We start from the raw sequence: 23,377 nt of genomic DNA, 5'->3' as shown, positions 1-23,377 counted from the left end.
AGAATACATATTAAGTTAGAAATAATTGAATAAAAAACAAGACTTCAATCAATAGCAAACCAACACTTTGCTATGAATTTATGATTTATGAACAACCAATAATTGTACAGAGAAAACGATTACATATTTTTTTACAATACTATAGGTATACCTACTCATATAATACAATATTAAAATATACCTATAGTTGTATTAGTAGGTACTTACAAACGTATACAAACGTATACGTACAAGTATTATTAGTTATACGATAAATTAAATAGAGGCCAAATTATACTTTAATTTATTGTTCACGACTATTATTTGATAATTGAAGATCTGTATTTTTTAATTTATTTATATCTATTACATCTTCATTATGTCATTTGGTTCAAATGCCTGAGGGGTTCATATAAGATTATTATATTTATTCTCTCCGGGAACACTTTTGCTTTCTGTATGTGTTCTCCTTCGGTCAAGGTTGATGGATTCAAGGCTCAGATTTCACTTTTAGATGAACTTTATAATTTATTCCAATACTTACACACGTAATTATACATTTCATTTTATAATTACGTATATACACAATTAATGAAGCAATAAAAATATTCAAAAACAATTTAATCTGCAATATTCATATTATTCACAAAATCGCAAGCACGCACTGCTGCATAAACAAATATACAAATATATATTATATATTACTTTACATTTTAAATGTTTTTAGACCTTGTTGTTAAGAGCTTTCATCATTATTTTTGAGTTTTTGTTGTATGATTGCCATTATCATATAATATGACATTGTTTACGATTACATTTTGTGAGTTATTTAATTTATTTTTCATATATAAAATTATAACCAGAAAAAAGAACTTGAACGTTGGCCGTTGGCCGTTGGCCGTCAAATAAGGTTAAAATATTAATATGTCGTATTTTTGTTTGGTAGTGACGTGATGGCTGTATAATTTTTTCAAGGAGCTCATAGAACTTTTCTGAATTTTTCGTAAATAAAGACCTTCGAAAGTGACATTTTGTACACATCAAAAATATTGTGTAGTTGTATGATTTAGATATTTGCATACTAAATTCTTGTTAAATGACATACTATATTCTTACATATGACTGAATTTCAATCTAAACGACAAAATTATCATTTGAACCTACAAAATAAATATGCATTTTCTTATATAGCCAAAACGTGTACTTAGGTATAACTATTCTGTCTACTATGATAAGATGTTTCACTTTAAAAAAATGAATACAAATAATAGATATTCAGTTTATAACATTAATTTAAAAGCATATACAAAAATGAAAAATAAAATACTCGTAAGATATAGTTTAGCTGACAACTTTATTAGATAAATGTATTTTATTTCAGTATGGATTATTATTTATTAACAATAGAATCTGTAAATGACTGATTGAAAAATGTAAAATGAATTATATACATATATATAAGAGTAAAGTAGACAAGTAGTAGTTTTATTGTACAGGTGTATAATATTTTACGTTAAAAAACGTGACGAAAAGTGTTGACCAGATCTCCAGAGCAACAATAACGTTAAGTAGGTAGGTAGGTATAGCTGGTAGTTCATAATTTTTTATTTTGTACTTTCCCTTTATTCCATGGCTTTATATTACACAATATACATATAGGTTACCTTAAACTTGGCATCGTGTTTATTTCATTTAATATATCGAATTATGTAGTTTACTGTATATACTATATAGACTATTTCAATATAAAACCTAACCTATATAGGTTTCCATGTTTTAGCAAATGTGCTTGTATATTATTAGGTACCTATTGTTAGATTTTAAAATTATTTTTAATAGAATCTTCTTCACATTGCCTATATTTTTATTCGTTCAATGTTTAGATGTAGTACAGTTTCCATTAGCTGTGAAAAGATTTTTTTAAATGTTTCTTTTTTTTTTTTATCAAAAACATATATTATATAAGTTATATTATGCCAATATATAATATAATATCATATATATTATATTACCTATTTATAACGTTTCTGTATATAACAACCATAACGCTATACACAACTTCATTGGTAGTGTCTATATCTATATACATGCACGTGTTAATAAAATGAAGTTACCTATAATATGACATAAGATTTTAAAAACCGCCATAAGTAATTACACTTTATTAGCCGCAGTGGAATTAAATTTAAAATGTTCATCGATACACAATCACAGCACGGTGAAAGTAGGACATTGATTTGGTAATAATATATGGCCAGTGCAGAATAACATACGAGACAATTTTTTATTCATTCCAATTTCCAATACACAATAAACTAGTTGTATTAGTGGATGTGCAAAACGTAGTAAAATTATTTCAATTAGATAACAAAAAATTAGTTATATACTTACGCTTTGAGGTTTCCCGTTAAGACTGACGTGTCTTAATGACTCTTAAAATGTGATTCGTTAATAGTTTAATTTCATTAGATAAATAAAAACAAATGCGTATACTCATAGGTCGTTGGGTGTACTAAACATTTTTTTTTTAATTCCACGCTGTAGAATCATAAATTATGATACCTATAATTACACAACGTATTGTGTAATTATTGTACATTAAGTTGTGAACACAAATTTCATATTTTTAAAATTTTAACTAGATGTCTTGTAATGTTAGCTTACATTGTTTACGCTTAATTTAGGTAGGTAGTAGCCTAGTGGGCACAGGCAGGTAAATTACAATACTAAAATTAACTAAGTTCCTAACCTACACTTTTTAATCGAATATGGGATTTATATGTTATTATAAATAACTGTATAATATATGTAGAGAGATAAATTAATTTTCAGATTTGAATATGGTAATAACTAATAAGTATGTACCTATATCGTGCACGTAAAATGAAAAACCTTAATGTATAATACCTATACGGTTGATGGTCATAATTTCCACGGGCGTAGGATCAATAATAAAAATATGAAAAAATACCTATGCATAAAAAATTTTAAGTTATAAACCAGATTCTGTAATGGAAATTGCATTAAGAAGATGTCAGAGCACTATATGTTTTTTCTCTCTGGTCCACGTTCTACATAATATACAAAATGCATTTACACAGAATCATTTTTTCTACGTTTTTAAGTAATCTTAGAGTAAAATAACCTATTACAAAAAAGATAGAGAACAATATTTTCGAGGAAATGGCATATCGATATTATATTTTATTGTTGTTAGATTTTGTATTCGTCTTTTAAAATAAACAAAAAAATGTTGTAAATTTAAATGACGTTTAAATTGCTTTGAGATAATATTTACACAAATCGATAAAAAATATTATTCTCTATCTTTTTTTGTAATTGGTGATTTTATCCTAAGATTTTTTTTAAGATTTACCCTAAGATTACTTAAAAACATAGAAAAATGATTAAATGCGTAAATAGGATTTGTCTATGTTGAGCGTGGGCCAGAGAGAAAAAACAAATAGTGCACTAATATCCTCTTAAGCTAAATGGTTTAGTCCCATTTTATAAAAAAGTAGATATATAATTTGAATTTATTAATTATTGTTAGATATAGGTAGGCTCAATGTTATATATTTAGGTACTGTGATTCTTTTCTACTAACATAAAATATAATTATTTATTCTGATTTACTAATATTTTTAATCATTATGTAAAAACTTACTTCTTTTTATATATTACACTATAATACAAGTATATATTATTATTTATTATTACCTATACGTTAGATTTATCAATGCTGCTTTATGTTTATAACTTATATTTTACAAGCAATCATACAAATAAATAATAATGAAATAGTATTATATACAACTATATGGTAATATAAGTACATTAACGACATTAATTTTTGATTATTTTCTTTCTTATGAATAGGTAATAACCTTATTATTTGTAATTAATAGTTAACGGTAACGAAATTAAGACTTATATGTCAGACCGGAAATATATTATTTATTTTTCAATGTCATTAATTTAATTGAACCTTAATAGGTATACCTAGTGGCTATTTGGTACTATTATATTATACTCTTAAACTGATAATAAACTTGTCAATTGGAAATGCAATATAGATATTACAGCCATTTTTGTTTAATTGATAATAATTTGAATTTAGAATAACATTTTATCGAGGACTTTTACAGTAATTATTTTGAAAAGTTTAAAGGTTTTGTGAAATATTTTTGTTCCATCATTTGAGGTCACATAAAACTATAGTAATTTTAAAAATTATTTTTTTTTCTATTTAGGTTGATACTTTTTTAAAGACACGATAGATTTTCAAATCTATGTATATAAGTTGTAAAATATCTTTTTCTTAAAATGTCGATGTAGATTGAATGCGTAGAGGTAGTTCATCACCAAGTATTTTGAATTAAATTTTTTCAAGTTTAGATTTATTAAAATTAATCTTAGAGAGTTACTTATCAGTACCGTAATAATATGATGTATATAATATATTAATGTATTAAATAAGTAGGTAAGGAAATAATTTAAATTTCACATGATAATACATAAAAATTAAATGATTAAACATTATTTACGTGAATTAACATAATATTCTATTACATTATATTATGTATTTATGCCTGTGTACCACTACACTATCCTAACAACTACTAACCACCAATATAGGTTTTTTTAAATTATAATTAAGTAATAATATACCCACATGATTAAATCATTTATTTTTGACAGGCCAGTGAGAATTAAAATAATTTGTGAAAAATAAAGACCCATTCAAGATATTTATCTAATTTCTTTTAAAGTTATTAGTAGGTAATTTAATACTTATTTAGATTTTATCGATATAATTATTGCTTTAACTTTCTTAAATTTACAAATATCAGGTATGTGCCCATAAAAATCATGCGGATTACCGGTCATGGTAGGTATATTTTATAATACTGTTTTTAATAATAATAATAATAATAATAAAAGTTTATTCAGTAGAATAAAACGGGCCGAGGCCAATAGTAAAGATAATAAAGTTTGAGTACAAATACAAAAGAGATACAATATTACATACAATAAATATCTTATAGGTATATAAAGTTTACAAAAAACTAAAAAGGAAAAATAATATTAAATTGATAGGCAAACCCAGCATTACGTATTCACATTGTTCATGCGAACATTTATTATCTCCTTTAAGGGAGAAAAGAAAAAGTCAACTCTCGTTGAAAGTTTATTGCATAGAGCCATAGCCCCAGGAATAGGTGAGTTTTTTAAATAGTTTGTGTTATATACTGGAATGTAAAACAAAGATGTGGAACGGTTATTGTAGGCTGGAATAGTAAAGGGGATGCAATTTAAAAGATTAGGATCATCGGTGATGCCATTAATTAACTTATATATAAAGGATATATCTGCTATTTCACGTCTGGAGGATAAGGCTGGAATTTTAAGAAAAGATCTGATTTGTGTATAATCATGATTATCAATGGTCAAATTAAATTTAAAGGCTACAAATTTTAAAAACCTATTTTGAACGCGTTCAATGAAGTCGATATCGGTTTTGGTGTATGGATTCCAGATAGGAGCCCCGTACCTATTCAAGAATAGATCTGACTAATGCACAATACAGGAGTTTGAATGATCTAAGGTTTTTAAATTCAGATGAATGGCGCTTAATAAATCCTAGAACTTTCAACGATTTTTTCACAACACTCAATATGATCACGGAAATTTAAATTAGTGGTTAAATTTACTCCTAAGTCTGTAATTGAAGAGACTGATCTAAGTTGGATATCATTTATAGTGTACGTATAGGTTATATGACTGCGGGATCTGTAAAAACACATTGAGTAACACTTATCAGTATTGAGACACATGCCCCAGTTACGACACCATATAGATAAGATATTTAATTCATCTTGTAGAACTAGGCAATCCTCGAACGAGGAAATGCGAGTAAATATTTTTAAACCGTCCGCAAAGAACAGAATTTGGCATTTTCTAAGAACAAATTGATGGCCCGTTAATAAATAAATTGAATAGTAGGTATGGGCGATAAGTGACCTCCTTGGGGAGTACCAGATGGGACCGGGACCGTTTTTGAATAGAAGCCATGCACTTGGGTGAACTGAGACCTGTTTGTGAGATAAGATTTAAACCAGGATAACAATGGATGACTAAACCCTAATTTACCCAATATAATAATCAATAATTCATGATCGACACGGTCGAAGGCTTTCGCAAAATCGGTGTAAATTACATCCACTTGACAATTATCATTAAAAGCGTTGAGTATGAAATTACAAGTTACAAGTTAAAGTGGACCTCCCCGGTATAAAACCATGCTGGCTATTGTCTAAAATGTTATTGATTTGTTTGATCATTAACGGTAGAGTATTATCGGTTGTAAACTTGACCAAGATCGTTTGTAGATACCTATACTAAATTAATCCAAATACGGGCTGAATGTATTATTTTAAATTTCAAGTAGGTTAGTCAACTTAGTTATTGATTTTTTAAAACACTTAAATCTTTACGACACTTTCTTGAAGATAAATATATTAAAATATATAAATATATTTTATTGTGATCTAGAAATCCTGGTTATATAGCCTGCTTTAGACTAATTCAATTCTTACCGAATATTTAATGTAGACTATTATTGTAAAAAATATATAATTTTTAAGACATGATGATAATATTAGTTTTTATATTATAAGTTTTATATATTAAGTTTAAGTTTCAAATAAGATGTATCTACCTACCTTTTTATACTTAAAACTGTAGAACAAGTGTACAACTTATTATTTTATACAAGGTTACCAAGCTACTTCATATTAACTATGTTTGATTTTTCATTGACCTTATATCATTACTTTGTACTAGCTCTTGAATTTATTTAAAGGTCTACAATTCTCAGTAAATAAACAATATTTTTTCGAATGCAGTAATTTATCACATATTGCTTTCAAGTTTAAAAAAATATTTCAATACCTACTTCTTTTATTCATCCCAGTTTTCGCTTTCTGTGTTTTTTTTTTTTTTATTTCAATTTATTTTATTAGTTAAATGCTTATTAGTTATTTAATATACAAATATCTTATATAAATTACTTCAAATTCGCCTGGGGAGTTTTAAATAAATTATAATTATTATGATTTATAATAATGTGTTTTTATCAATAACTTTATAGTATAGTAGGTATGTATAATATATCAATGATAAATAACTTTATATTATATTTACCTATATATTAAGTATCTACCTACCTGACAACATACAGCGAACGAAACTACCATACATAGTAGTTATGACAACTAGCATTCATCCGAATTTTGTAATATGTAATAATAATTAATTTGTTTAAATTAATTATATGTGAATTAACCTTCAGCATAGTATTGATATGTCTAACTCTAACTGCTCTTTTTATTCTATAAACTTTAATAAGTTGATAGGTTGATTATTTTTTATGACATTTTTATAATACCTTTACTCTGTATAATATACTATATTATATGAGAATATATAATTAATTGTTAGAACATATTTATATTGTTGGACGATATTATAAACGTAGAAGGTATGTTTATAAGATATAGAAACCGGTACCTATATTTTATCAAAATCATATTTATTATTTTTAAATAGTACCTATCACAAATTGTATTACAATTGAGTATCCTCCAATATTTTTAATATTTGTGGGTAGGTACCTACTGAAATAGAGTTCTTAATATGCATTTTAAAATACCGTTTAGGGCAATAAAAATTTGATGAAAATGGGTCATCTATAATATTGTTATAAACACGTAGTTATATTTTATTACTTTTCTAATTATAGTATAATTTTATAAAAGTATAGGTACCTAAGTAATTTTCAGATTAAAAATTAGAATAATATATAAGTCAAGGGCAAAGCAATGTTGTTTGAATAAAGATAGGCATAGATAGGTAATAAAATACCTATATATTTAAAGTAGATATTAAACGTTATTTATAATTAATTATTATTCTAATTACATTTTTACCGTTTGCTAATAGCCGCAAATCGGTAAAATTAAATAATTACATTTTTTTTTTGTGTTGACTATTTTATAATAATAGCTTGCTGATAAAATATTACGATATCTTTAATCTTGCGATATTTGAAACAATAAAATGTAATATGGGTAGTGGGTACGTTATCTATGTATAACTCCGTGAGGTTCAATATTAATATATTGTATTTTATTATAAATAATAATATAATTCCATACTGGCATAGTCACTGTAGGTATGGTATAACGTATATGTATAAGGTATGTAATTGATGTCAAATAGCTATTAAAGATATGCAAAAAAAGCTGTTTAACGAGATACGTCCAAGAATATCTAGTGGGTTGCTAGGACGGGTGTCTTTCAATGTCATCATAGGTATTCCATAAATATTATTCCAGTTTTGGAGCTCAATTTTGCTATTTAGAATATATTTAGTGTTTACACGATGCTTTAAATTTTGTGTTGACAGTATTAAGATTAACTCTTAAGTGATCGTAAAAATTATGTTGGATTAAAATAAATAGCGGAGTGTTTGCCCAATCGATAGGTGTTCCCTTCAGTTTTTACTAATTAATCATTTTCTCAATAAATACTGCAATGAGAAATTATCAAGTCCAAGTTTTCTAACCGATAAAATAAACTTTTCAATTACGGATTCCCCTTATTTTTAGGTATACGAAAAATAACAATAGTCAAAATGTATGTTTAATTTGTGTAACTAACAATTAACTTATCTTTTGTTATTAATAATGAACTTAGTGAAGAGTAAACCGTTGTACCTATCAATACTTATTTTCTATATGGTTGAAAAACAAAATATATCATGACAGCAGGGTAACCTCCTCACCATGGTTGCACAACTGACCGCAACTAATTAACAATCAACAGTATAAGTACTATAAGTACGTATAGCGTATAGGTGGTACCTATACTTATAGTAATGTTGTGAATAAACGACACAGAAACTGGTGGCAGTATTGTGATAAACAGTTCCAACGCATTACTGTTTTTTTAGCAGGCAAAAAAAGTATCTATATAGTATTATATACTTATTAATTATTACCCATATCGGCAATATTATTTCGTATAGATCAGTCATCAGTGGAGTAAAATTCGGGGGTCGTTAGCAGTGTTTCTGAGAGTCATTAATAAAATCATTTTATAATTTATTAAATTTGTATTGCATATCTACACATTACTGATATAGGACTAATAATTAATATTATATATACAACACCTTGCAAGATTAGTCTTGAAAAAGAAATTTCGTTCATGCCACATTTTTGAGTCAATATTTTCAATTTACTATAATGTAATAACCAATTTGAATATATATATATATATATAGAGAGAGAGAGAAATTAGGTTAGCTATAAGCTTCTCAAACATTTTATATCAATTATATTTATATACCTAATAATATTATAATTTAATATATGAGACATGAGTTAATAATTGTTACGGAAATCAAAGTTTCTTAGAAAGTCATAATGTTTAGTTTTGCGTATTAATTTGACTAATTTACTTCTAGTTTATAATATAATACAATCGAAGAAGAATCAGAAATTTATTGCAAACGATTCTTCACCACTCTTAGGCCACCACGATTACTCACTCATTAGAAATTTAAATACCTTATCACTGCCCGATAAATTCCTCGATGACAACTAAAAAGGAGATGGGGTAGAGACCTGCTGCTCTAATAATCCTATTCGATTTTCCTCCACTTCTTTTCTTACTCTTATTTCTTTTTTCCTTCTCAACCAAGTCAAGTTAAGTGTTACTAATGGGTCACTTCTAATTCCCGAATTTACCTACTCGTTATATATTATTTACTTTCATCACATATACTTATTGTGCTATTGCCTATTTGTATAGATTGTATATTTATTATAAAAAATGGCAAAATAAAATAATTTTATAATATATAAAATTACAGTTTTCAAAATTATTAGCGAATATTTTATACAAATAAATCAATAACACTGCCTGATAGTCGTCGAGACCAATGGCATTGCCAATTATTATTGACCGCGAATCAGCCCGTATCTGCTACCTTACAATAAGTGCCAGTAACATTAGACTCATCAAGCTGATTTTAGATCGACAAACTGTCACCTTAAGTGAAAGAGACAAATAATTACTGCAATTCAATCAATTCATAAATGTAAATACGACTATCCGAGTATATCCTTATATCTACATTTAGTTATTACTATAATATTACTTTATAGCAGCCCAGCATGGCAGCATCGATCATTATTATTTATTAGGCATCTACTACAGCAGTGATAACTGTGCAGTACTCTGCGCTCGTTTACATATTATTATATACCTAATCATTCAAACGACGTAACACGTTCGTTGCGAATTTGCGACTTTTAACAGACGTTTATGAGAAAGGTAGGTAGGTAATTTATAAGAATATAACGCTGATTACTTCATAGAATTAATTGCAATTATAAAATAGCTGCATGTTACTTACCAATATAAACCTAAGTATTAGAACGGGAAATTACTAAGAATAAGGTACCTATACGTATTCGCAGCGATGTGGTCACGACGAGCATTACATTAGGACGTAATAGTCAGTCTAAAACTGTGACACTATAGGTGAGGTGCTCTACTCGAATTTATACGGAAACTAACAGTGACCGTGATGTTAATAATAATAATACGGCATATTACTTTTTTATCAATTACCTAATTAATAAAGTTTGGCTGGTCGATAATAATATACGTATAGACCGGTATAGTACATACATCGACGGAAACAATGTGATGATAAATCTTTGATATTATTTCTCAATATTTTAATAAAGTACCTATAAGACATAGGTAGGTATAGGTGCCTTACTCTATATCTTACACGTAGACGTAGTATACAATATATCAATATGAATACAATTTTAATAATACCTACAATTGACAGTTATATGGGGTTATAAATTTAACGTAAGACTTTCACTGTTTCAGAAAACACTTATGTTTTTATACTTACATAATTATATTTTAAGTCCTTGAAAACAAAATTGTTTAGTTATGTTTTATTTTATTTATTTTATTCATAATGATAACATGCATTTTTAGTAAAAGCATAATATTATTTGGAGTATTTTGATGTATCAAGATCAAATTTGGATAGGTAGTTAATTAGTTGCATGTATAAAGTAAGTATTTTAAGTTTTTACGAGTGGATTAATGGACCAACATTTTGGTGGGGTAATCAGTAATCACACGTACCACTCCACTCTGTTCATCTAAACTTTAAATACTTTAATACTTATACCTAACGGCTAACAGATCTACACACCCAAAAATAAATCTTTATAAATTCAAGCAAATACTTCAAAAGATATTCTGCTTTAGAATAAAGAATTAAGAATACATGTGGTCGTTGTGAAAACATTTTTAAAATAATAACGTTGAAAAATCGTAGACACTATATTATTTTTGGAGAAAAAAATGTTTTTTCAAACATTGTTTATATTTTTGAGTTGTCTTGTGATGAGTGCCTTACGTTAAACAGATCATATTGAAATAATGTATAATAACTTAACTTAGAGTACCTACATAGCTTTATAATTTGTATTTTGTTGTAGTTGTACGACTTACCTACATAAATATTTGAAAATGAGCGTATGAAAACTCTGCCAAAAGTATATTTTTTTTGTGTAAACTCCGCTAGTAAAAGAAACAAGTAAAATTAGGTTTATATTGTAAGCTCTACCAGTTAAAAAAATAGGTAATTTTAAAATCATAATTTTTATAATTATAATATTGTCCATATTTAATAAAAGCTATGCGTAATAAACAAAACAATGCATAAAATTTAAACATATAAAATTATTACTTAACAGTATAAAAATTGATATAAAATCATATTTTTTATGGTTATAATCATTTCAATTTAAAAAAAATGGAGTTATGCATGTCTTATATGCACTTACGCCAAAAAATATACAAAACTGAATAATAAAAGTAATAATTGTCTGAATAAATCACACAAATAATATTGTATTAATCATACAATATGTAGGAGGGTATAGTGGGTACTGTGTTACCTATAGGTAATAACATATAACTGTGAAATAAAATTATTTGATAAAATTTATAGGTATTCTAACTTTCTAAGTCTTATATAAATCCATTATTTATTTTTATTTTTTATTAGCAAATTAGAAATCCATTTTCATACCATTTACAGTGTTGTCTTATAATATATTTTTGAATTTATTTGGTTGAGATATATTATTAAGATATTATTAAGTTTTACATACCTAAGCAAGGCTTTATTAACATCTGCGAATTTTCCAAATACCTTCTCATGATTACAGATAAGAAAATAAAACTGGAATAGTGTTTATATTAGACTTTATATTAAACCTTTTCATTACATCTTTATCTAACCAGTATTCTGGTAGGGATTACAATCATTTGAAATTATTCACGCAATGAAATTCTAAACTTGAAAGAAACAAATAAAAAAATTTAATCAAATATTTGATATTTTTGCCTAGGGACCTGTAGGTATATACCTAAAACATGATGACTGTATGATTCTCTCATCAAAGAAAATAACGATATACCTACTAATGTGTTATTTATTTTACGATTTGTTGAATAGGATGTGTAGGGACGCCATCCAACCACAACCACCACCGCTTGCTTCCGTCGAAGTACGAAGTGCATTTAAAAGATATAACGCTTCGGCTATGGTGCTAAGAGGAGTATCCCTGACCGTCCGTAGAAATACAATGTATGTAAAAACATTATTAGTAATTATTAGATAATTAGATATATAAACAAAAAAATATACCTACTAATCATTTTAGATGAATATTAATAATAATAATATTAATTTTTTATTTTCAGCTATGGTCTATTAGGACCCAGTGGTTGTGGAAAAACAACCCTTTTAAATTGTATAGTCGGTAGAACGAAATTGGATAGTGGTATCATCAATCTAGAATCAAATGTGATTGACGATATTGGTTACATGCCACAGGTGAGTATCAATATTATAAATTATAATACCTATAATACATATAAATTATTATAACCACGAATTATGTTTCTAGGATTTATGTCTAGACCCTTTACTTAGCGTCGAAGAAATTTTTTTCTACTTTGGAACAATTTTTGGTCGTTCTCGAAATGAAATTATTAGTCGTTACGAATATTTCAATGCTTTATTTGACTTGCCTAAACGAAAAATGTTAATAAACAATTTAAGGTAAGCACAGCGAACAAATATTAGGTACCCTTTAATGATTTACATTTTCATTAAAACCTATTGTTAGTTAATGCGTACCTACACCATACAGACATCAGCTAGTAGCTTTAATGGTTAGAATTGTTTAATATACAAAATTCAGTGGAATGCTTGGCATTTTTAACTGACAACCATCGTCTGTCAGTGGAGTATAAAATAAAATATTATTCGTGTCATGCATGTAAACGCTTCAAATTCTTTTATTATTATGTTAAGTTAAAAATTGATCAACAGATTAAATATACATACAACATAGGTAATAGGTAATTTTGGTGTGTGTGACAACTGACAAGAGTTAGAGTTTAGTCTAAGTGTATAAACTGTACCTATATATATATACTATATAATAACGAAATGTTTTTTTAAATATATTATTTTTTAGTGGGGGTCAACAACGGAGAGTTTCCCTCGCAGTAGCCCTTCTCCATAATCCAACTCTTTTAATATTAGACGAGCCTACAGTTGGTTTGGATCCAATACTGAGTGAAAAGTAAGTATTATAAGATGGATTACCTATATATGAATAACTATATAGTCTATAGATAATGTCTATCTATAACCTACTATATTACCTACGTTACCATTCGTCCGAACTCATATAATAGGTGCAAACATATCTTGTTTAATTAGAATCTGGTTACATTTATCCGACTTGTCATCTGAAGGCAAGACAATAATTATTACTACTCATTATATCGAGGAAGCTAGAAGAGCGCACACAGTTGGTATGATGAGAAGCGGAATAATACTATCAGAAGACGCTCCTGAAAATTTATTAAAATGTTACGGATGCTCAACTTTAGAAGACGTGTTCCTCAAGTTGTGTGTGATTGATACGTCAAAAGTCATACAAGTAAATAATTTATTTTTCCTACGCCTATAAAATAATATACTTACTAATATTTCCTACATATGTATTGTTGGTACCTAATAATTTATTATTTTTATATTATTATATACCTAAACCTAATATGCGCATTAACGTATGCCTCAAACAGGGGATGGATGTATATGTGCTACTAATACGATACGCGATGGGTACATAATTTAAATTATTGGGAAATATTGAATGACTCAATGACAACATTGAGAACATAAACGTAGGTAGTCAGGTAGAGCAACTGTATATATGGCTGGTTTAGGAAATTATTTGATTTCAGTTTTGACTGTCAATTGACGAACCAGAGTACGGTAGGTACCTAATAGCGGTTTGAACGTCAGCTGAGTAAAAGTAAAGTTTAACAAGTTTTTCATTCATTTTTATCAGGTCGACAAATATGTAGGTACAACAAAAAAACATTTTTTTATTATTCATCACAAAAATAAATACCTACGTCATATTATTATCCATTATTTTTATTTATAACGAGTGCGTGTATAATACTTTACCATTACCTATCAAACACCAAATCTACCAATTATTTTGAAGTTGAAATATAAAAAAAAGTTTTAATGTGAGTAGGGTCTGTCACATATATCATCATACTCCGGCCTCGCGAGAGCGACCATGATCTATAATACAATTCATTGGTTAAAATATAATTATTAGTAAATGTCAAAATGGTCAAATGAAAAAAATCAGCTCTATAACTACATTATTTTAGCACCCACATAAATTTATCTAGTTGCGCCAATGGCCCAATGTAATAACTAGTATTAGCCATTAGGTAGATACCTAACTAAAATGTATAATGCCTAAATGGTAATTACTAATTAGGTATGTGTAATGTAAAAATCTACTGAAGGGATAATTTTAAGTTTTAACGTAGGTACCTAATAAAAAAAAAATGATGTATGTTTACTAATTATTTATATTGTGTGTAAAAATTATATTTATTATTAAAATTACGTTATTGTTTAGAACTCTTCATCGCCTATTGACGGTGATGTACAAAAAAAACTGTTACCTCTAGACAATAACAGGAAATTCGAAACAAGACGTTTTCGAGCTCAGATGTTGAAAAATCGATTTTTACTTTGGAGAAATAAACAGTAATAATATTATAATTATTATTGATAATTATTTATACCTACATAATATTAAACAGTGTTTAAATATTGTTTTTCATATTTGATATAATTTATTTTTTAGGATGACTTATCTAATGTTGGGTCTGCCAATTATTATAACTTTATTTTTCAATATGGCGATTGGACGTGAACCCAAGAATATTAGAATTGGAATTATAAATGAAGAAATCAATTTAAGAGACTGTGCAAATTTTACTTACAAAAACAGTAATAATTGTTTCTTGAACGAAAAAATTTATGGCAGTTGTCAATTGATTAATCAACTTCACAAAAGAACATATAAAATTGTATGTTAATAATACATTTATTTAATTTTTTTTTTTTTTTTGACATGCCTATATCATTCATACTATTAATTAAAAATGGTATATGTGCAGAAAGACTATTATAATGTTGAAGATGCAAAAGCGTCTATAAAAAAAAATGAAATTTGGGCCTTGTTACGGTTCAATTGGAATTATACAGAATCGTTAAAGGATAGGGTTAACACTGGTCAAGACAGTTTGGAAGATGTAGTTGATCACAGCTTCTTGGAGTTTTGGGTCGACGACTCAGGTGATTTTAATTTTAAGAGATTATAAAATAACTTTTTAATTCATTCAGTATTATGGATATGTTTTAGATAGATATATGTCAATTTTAATTGAAAGAGACGTGACTTTGAGTTTAGCTGATGCTTTAAAAAATCTAGTGGGTTCTTGTAAAGATTCATTGGATAAAGTCTTTTCTTATCCTATTAAGGTACCACTAACTATAAATCGTCATATTATTCAAGAATTTTACTGTTCATTTTTTTGAATAAATTATTGTATTTTAGATTCATGATGCTGTGTATGGTTCAAATTCAGGGTCTTTTGCTCATTTTGTTGCACCAGGAACAGTATGCATGTAAGTAATCCTAAATTGTCCATTTATTTGTAAGCTACAATTCAGTAGTTGATAAAAAGCACAATATTTATTATTTACTGAATTCAGTAACTATATAAATTGAGTACATGCATACCAGTATCTAACATAATATAGCCCTACATTTATAAATTGTCACTTTATGTTTTTGTTAAATATTTTTAGATGTATGTTTTTCTTGCCATTAATCTTTACAACTTTTGTTATGCTTGATGAGCAAAATGATGGAATACTGGACCGGGTATTAACTTCTGGAATGACATACCTTGAAATTGCATTAGCTCATTCGATCATTCAAATTACATACATATGTATCCAAGCAATTGAAATTTTAATAATTATGTATGTCTTCTACAACAACCCATATATTGGGTCGATTACGATTGGATTCAGTCTTCTCATAGTCATTGGAATAACAGGAATGATATACGGTTAGTTTTATCAAGAGTACAGTGGAACATTATTAATTCGGACTAATAGGGGCTAGGTTGTCCGATTTAATGAAAGTCTGGATTAAACAAAATAACCAAAAACATGTCCCTATTATAGCTTTATGAATATTAAATTAAACTAATTACTATATATTATATGATATATTGCAACATAATATTACATCCATCAAAAACATTACATATCAACGTAATGCATATAATCATAATTATTATATTCTGGCTGAACCCGTGTACTTCGTAGCCCGTTAAAAATTCTATCTCTTGTGGTCCATGGTCCATAGTTAATATTGTGTGTTAAATTTATTTCATGTGATGATGCTATTAGTATATTTTTATACATAATGATAGATAGTGGTTAAAATATATTATAATCTTACAACGATATTCAATTCCGTATATCATTATGTAATTTTCTTCGTTTTTTCAATATAATGTTGACAATTTAAATATTCAATTCAATGATATTTAGGCATAACATTTTCTAACTTACCATATCTTCTGCCCATATGTCTAATAAAATTCTGTACCAAATTTTGTTGCAATCGGTCCAGCTGTTTAAGAATGTATATAGGACTAACAGATAAATATATAATACCTATATAACCATCACTAATAACACAGAACAATAATAACCGTCACTAAAGCAACCATTTATAAATAAACAAAAATGTCCATCCTAAAAATAAGTCCACCTGCTCTCGAGAGCACTTGTTTGTTTAAATGGTTGCCTTTTTGACTACCAAAACATATTAATATTATTAATTTTATTTTTTACTGGGCAGATGGCGCCACTTTAATTTCATCACACCCTCATCATATTTCTCTAACCCGATAACTTTCTCAAATTTTTCATTCGTAAGAACCTTCTCCTGGCAATTACGACCCAAACAAAAAAAGAGTGAGCGAAATCGGTTCAGTCGTTCTCAATTGATGAATTGTTATACATTTTTGTCTCCATTTTTATATATATAGATTTAGGCACACTTTCATTAGCTGGTTTGAAAAAACTGCTAGTCTTTTGTTGTCTTCCTTTAGGATTTATTTCTCGTATTAATAATTCACGTAGGTACCTCAAATGTTCATAGTATGCAGATATGTTTTCATCGTCATTATCTTCAAGATATTTAAGGACAATATTTAGATGGTCTTTAATTTTACCAAGTTTTAGCTTAGACTTGATAGTTGATACTATCGTCTACTAAGTCTACTTCATATTGTTCATATATTCATCCGTTTCAGTTTTCTGTAGCGATGAGGCTTTCAAAAATCTCTTCTTATGTTTAAATGTGATAGCTATCATGTTTATTTTAGTCTACGGCATATACTGCGTATTTTTTGTAATATTAGACAATTGGTCTGGATTAAGTGAAGTCTGGACTAATGAAGTTCTACTGTATCTTGCATTTAATTTATTAATTTTTATAAATTATTCATGTTTTTTTTTATTAAAATTTATTATTTTAAGGTTTTGTATTGGCTTTGTCAAATGACAGTCATTTTGCAGCTGGATTTGCGGGAGTTGGTACAAATTTTTTGTTGATGTGTGCTTGTGGTAAATAAATTATCATCAAATTATCTAAATAAATTATAGTTTTTCAAACTAATTTTATTCTTAGGTTTTATTTGGCCTACTCAAGGGGCTCGTCATTTTGTTAAATATACAAACAAGTTTGTCCCAATTACATTGGCTATTGAAGCATTACGAGGTATAACCATGCGTGGTTGGTCTATTGATCACACAGCAGTTTACATGGGATTTGTTTCAATGTTAATTTGGGCTTTGATATTTTATGTAATATCTTATGCGTTATACAAATCAAAGAAAGGCACATGGAAGAAAGTGTAGATATGAGATCTGCAGGATCTCAATATAACAATAATTCAATGTGTCAAGTACAAAAGACTGCCAGAATGCTTTATGGCAATCAAATATATTAAGTTTTTTTTTATAATGTTAAAAATCTATGAGAAATTGTAAATAAATGTATTTAAGTAGGATAAATGTAATTTATTATATAGGATTTTAAAATATTATGTAAAAATAAAATATAAATAAATGAAAATGTAACATTTTCATAGTGCAAAAATACTATTTATAATTATTATACATAATAGTTATAATATTATAATAAAAATGTTATCTAGGTGCACTTATTAAAGATAAAATAATTACTTTTTGAAGTTATTTATTAATGAAAACACTGTTTGTATTATTTTTTTAGAGTCATTAATGTGGTCAATTATTTCTAAATTGTCATTAATATCAATAATAAATTGATTAATGTTATCTTCAATTGTTTTCTCGCTAGATTGTGTTTCTAAGCAACTCTTGGCCAAATTTGCCAATGACGATTTTTCAGAACCAAATATACTGTCAAGATCGAATAATTCTAAAAATGGGGATGATAATTCTTGAAATGGAGGTGGATACACCTAAAATATAAATAGTGTTAAAACAATTAAAAATATTTAACTTTTATATTTAAAATTTAATACTTACTGCAAATTGCAAGGCAGGTAAGGTGTCATTGAATGTAGGAGGAATAAGTTGTAACTGATTGTGGGGAACATTTAATGTTTTATACGCTTCAATTGTATCTGGTAACATTGTGGTATTTAAAGAACATAATTTAGTATCTATAAGGGAATTTATGTTGTCGGCTGAGAATAAAAAATGACCCGTGTTGTTCAAACTTTCTTGAAGCTGGAGACAAGTGCGGACACGAGATGATAACATCCCAATATCTGGTACCATTTTATAATCTGAAGTCTTGAACAAAGAAAATAAAATGTATTATATTAGTATAAATTAAAATGTTTTATATTAACTTCAACAGTTCAATAATATTTATAAATATAATATAGGTAATGTGAAAAAAAAATGTTATGAATGTATTATATTATTTACACATAACTAAGGAAAACAATTTTAATTCTTGCCGATTTGATATACGTAAATTTCCTATGTGTCAGTGCATTATAAAAAAATTAAATACATTTCTAATTAAGAAGTTAGATATTAGTTTTATAAATGGATTTAAATATATTAGCTTGATACATACCTCAGGATCATTAGCATCAATTTCATTTAAAGTTATATTATCTGTGATCAAGAAATCAAACAAAATTTCACGGATTTTATCATTTTCTTCCCAGTTAATATATTTGTCTGTTAGCAAATGGCCAGAACCAATGACTGCAAGTTTTCCTTTTTTGGCTATAATAGTATGTTAATTTAAATATTATATTAATAAATATTACTTTAACTGTATAAGATAATTATTGAAAACAATCAAACAACATGTACCTTATTTTTATGTGCACTATTTAATATTTTGAAAAAGTGCAAAGGGTGAATTTCATAAACACAATATAATGCAATTTGTGTATTATTAATTATTTGTTTATGGTACCTTTGTTGGAATACTTTGAAGCAGAATAAAAAGCACAGAGTGGTCTATTAAGAGGATAAGCAACAGAACCACTAGTAAGTATTGGAGCAGCTGGTTTTGCCACATTTAAACTAGCACCATAAGGAAATACAAAACTTATACATCTGAAAATTGTATAATATCTATTATTATTACAATAAAAAGTTAAGGAAAAATTAAAGACAAAAAAGAAAATTGAATTGATCTTTGTTGTGATTTATTAGTTGATAAATATGAGTACATAACAGTGGCAGTCAAATGGTCAATTGTGATCAACAGATCAATACCAGATAATTACAAAGTCGATATTCTTATTTTTTTAACTTATTATTAGGCATATATTTAATAGATTACAGTTATATACATATTTTAGATCACCCTTTTTGTGTAAAATAGCATTTTATTATATGAAAGTTAAAACAGCTGAATACCGAGCTACTTTTTCTTATAATAATTTAGATTAGCGTTTGTGTATAAAGTAGTAAGTAACTATTCTCCAGATTATGATTATTAGTCAACAATATGCAATGACACACATCTACACCAATATAATATAATAATTTATTAGGGATTATTTAGAAATTAAATGTTTCACATACAATTTTAGAAAACTTAATATTGGAGCTCGTGTTATATGCTATCTACCTGTACTTTGATCGCGTTATATGTTTTTTATCTTACGGCTGATATCTAATTTATACCGAGACTGATATTGCAGGTATAACGGTATAATTGTAAACATCTATAATACACGCTACAGCCTACACTTTATACATATCATAGTTAGTAGATACATGACTTACGGTTTAGTTTATAAAAGTGATGTGTGCTAACATTATTTTCAAATTTAATTATTTTTTGTTGAATCAAAATGGAAAATTGTATTGAATTTTATAGACATGTTATTTACAATGACAAAACTTGCAACAATTTTTTAAAACAACATGGTGCTTAAGTATGCTAAAAAATAAATTTAAACAATAAAGTATGTGAAGGGGCTATTAATGAATATATGAATACTTGCAAACGTGATGGAGAAGGTGAAGCTATTATAGAAGTGTTTACGTTGTCAAAAGAAAGGATGCTAAATATTTCAGTTCATCAAAAAACAAAATTAATTCTTTCTTATGTTGAAATAAACGGGAAAAGTGTCAATGTAAAATATGACATAAAAACACGTGGTGCCACCAACTTAGTGTTTATGTCAGTTGATAGAAAAGTGGTGACATTCATTTAATACATCCAAGAACCTTTTTGAAGATATGAAAAAAAGTTCTTTAGTATAATAATGCTCAAATGCCCAGATGACACCTACAATTTACAGATTTCAGAGGTAGAAAATTGTACATTTTTCATGTAGATAGCAAAATATATGCTTAGTAAATCTTAATAAAAAAAAAGTGAGACTAACTTCAGTATATAAGCTAACAAACTATTGTTGAGCTATGTCAATCTTTCAAAAATAAGTATATAAAATAATAAAAATTACACATCATAGGTACCAGAAATTTAGGGTATAGAATGGTCTATCCTTACTAAAAAACCACCCTGAAATGCTCCTGTCAGAATACTTTAAAGTGGTGGAGCTCTGTCATTTATAAGCATGACTGAGTACATTTTCTTGCAGAACACAGTATAAAATATTTAAAAACAACCATTAATTCTATACTTTATCCAATAAGAACACACATATTCTGGGAGAATATTATTTAAAAATAATTAACATTATATTTTCATACTAATTGTTAGGATATTTATAATATTATTTATTGCCTACAGTAAAAAATTATCTATAAAAGAATAATAATGGAAAAGCTTTTGTTATATCAAATATTAATTATAAATTATATATTTATTAATTATTAAGTTTACTTTGATGTGTTTTCATTTTCTCGGTCCAAATATTTAGCCACAGCATCATTAACAACACCATCCTTAACTAGACATTCCTTTGGGTGGAAATATAAATAATAGTGTGTACGTAATACATAGTCTAAAAAAAAAAATATAAAATAAAAATGGTTACTAAGAAAGTAAAATTAGTTAAAGAACAGAACAAATTATTTTTTAGTTAAAAATGTATAAAACATTTAATTTTTATAGTTGAGACTTGAAAATGTTATACAAATTTCCTCATAAGTTGTTATTACAGAAACTCAAAATTCTAAAAATATATATGCACACATTTTTTTTATAGACATTTGAAATTAAAATTTTGATGTAATTGATTATTTAAACTAAGAATAATGATTTTAGTAATTTTGTTGTAATTAAAAAATATTCATGATGACTTACTATTTTATTATATTTATCTACCTACAATGACATTTTTAAAATAGTTAAATTAATAGTTTAGGCCTATTTATACTTTACATAGTATAACAAATAATAAAAAAATCACTATAATAGTAATATAAATATGAGATAAAATAATATAGGCTGACAGTACATCAGAATAAATTGCTTTTGTATGAAATGATTTATTATTTGAATTTGAATTTAAGCCATACCTATTAAAAGGTTTACTCGATTCTAGTATACAGTAGAGGGATTGCCTAAATGTCATTTTTTTTTTTTAAACTATAAATATTCTTACCACTATTCACCATTATGCCAAATTCCTCTAATAAATAATTCATGTTGGTATGCAGTTCTTTTTCTCCTCCTTCAGAAAACATAACTAATACAGATCCTCCTTGATCAATATATTTATGAAGACAATTAAATTCTGCTTCTGAAAACATAGCACGTGGAGCTCCAAATACAACTAACTGTACTCCATTTAAGACATCCACTGTTATCTCGTGTTTATTTCTACAAATCGTTTTAAATCTTAATATATAAAGACATATTATAACTATTGGTATTTAACTTAATATTTCAGTGACTTACATGGCAATTGTATATGATCCTTGCAATTTCCTTCTTAAAATTTTCAAATTATCATTGATATCAAACATTTCATTTTTAGCCATGTCAAATAATATAATATTATTATTATTATCTGCCGTATTCATAATTTCAGTCATTTTACTCAATTAAAAATGTATAAATTAAATTAATTCATTTTTACAAAACTATGATTTCAATTAATGAAATTTCAGTACCTTAATGAATACCGTTGGCTAGTTTAAAACGAAAATAATTATAGGTAGTAGTGTAGCTGGTACAACAGCTACGTTATAAAATTTTATAGAAATCAAGTACTCAAAAATGATGTATTTATCCACAGAACGGAGATTTCGGGATTTCGGAATGATTAAATTTTGAACTCAAAAATTAAATAGTGAATAATTTTTATA

At 26.8% G+C, this 23,377-nt stretch overlaps 2 protein-coding genes across 3 annotated transcripts in view; one reads left to right on the top strand and one right to left on the bottom strand.

The window, feature by feature from the left end:
• Positions 1-18,843, top strand: part of LOC107162444 (ABC transporter G family member 23-like) — a 25,923-nt gene extending 7,080 nt beyond the window's left edge. Inside the window, exons 2-14 of the mRNA XM_015509346.2 lie at positions 12,608-12,739; positions 12,856-12,988; positions 13,062-13,216; positions 13,638-13,745; positions 13,886-14,108; positions 15,117-15,247; positions 15,348-15,573; positions 15,664-15,841; positions 15,909-16,027; positions 16,104-16,174; positions 16,358-16,623; positions 18,110-18,196; positions 18,261-18,843. Of these exons, the coding sequence (XP_015364832.2) occupies positions 12,609-12,739; positions 12,856-12,988; positions 13,062-13,216; positions 13,638-13,745; positions 13,886-14,108; positions 15,117-15,247; positions 15,348-15,573; positions 15,664-15,841; positions 15,909-16,027; positions 16,104-16,174; positions 16,358-16,623; positions 18,110-18,196; positions 18,261-18,490 (2,058 nt within the window). The 5' untranslated portion in view covers position 12,608 and the 3' untranslated portion in view covers positions 18,491-18,843. The remainder of the gene's footprint in view (positions 1-12,607; positions 12,740-12,855; positions 12,989-13,061; positions 13,217-13,637; positions 13,746-13,885; positions 14,109-15,116; positions 15,248-15,347; positions 15,574-15,663; positions 15,842-15,908; positions 16,028-16,103; positions 16,175-16,357; positions 16,624-18,109; positions 18,197-18,260) is intronic.
• IFT52 (intraflagellar transport 52) lies at positions 18,534-23,377 on the bottom strand. 2 transcript variants are annotated; one of them, XM_089219664.1, is made up of 7 exons: positions 22,968-23,377; positions 22,672-22,907; positions 21,948-22,068; positions 20,058-20,200; positions 19,707-19,861; positions 19,145-19,414; positions 18,534-19,077 (listed from the first exon to the last, which is right to left on the bottom strand). In XM_089219664.1, the coding sequence occupies exons 1-7, from the start codon at positions 23,102-23,104 to the stop codon at positions 18,814-18,816; spliced, it is 1,326 nt and encodes a 441-aa protein (XP_089075790.1). In that variant the 5' UTR covers positions 23,105-23,377; the 3' UTR covers positions 18,534-18,813. The 2 variants fall into 2 exon arrangements, with proteins under 2 accessions (XP_089075790.1, XP_089075791.1); XM_089219665.1 differs by having other exon boundaries at positions 22,672-22,889; positions 22,968-23,376.

Source organism: Diuraphis noxia, unplaced genomic scaffold (assembly GCF_037042655.1).
Source record: "Diuraphis noxia isolate RWA-SAM2 unplaced genomic scaffold, SU_Dnox_SAM2 contig0002, whole genome shotgun sequence".
NCBI classification, from domain to species: Eukaryota; Metazoa; Arthropoda; class Insecta; order Hemiptera; family Aphididae; genus Diuraphis; species Diuraphis noxia.
Note: the sequence above shows the minus strand (reverse complement) of the source record. Positions and strands in the feature narration are given on the sequence as shown.

Excerpts from the sequence above, each read along its gene's own strand:
- IFT52 (XM_089219664.1), bottom strand. The coding sequence starts at position 23,104 with ATGACTGAAATTATGAATACGGCAGATAATAATAATAATATTATATTA. Across the intron at positions 20,201-21,947 it reads GAAAATGAAAACACATCAAA|ATGTATAAGTTTTGTATTTC; the intron begins GTAAACTTAATA and ends TACAATTTTCAG. Across the intron at positions 19,078-19,144 it reads TACCTGCCTTGCAATTTGCA|GTGTATCCACCTCCATTTCA; the intron begins GTAAGTATTAAA and ends TTTATATTTTAG.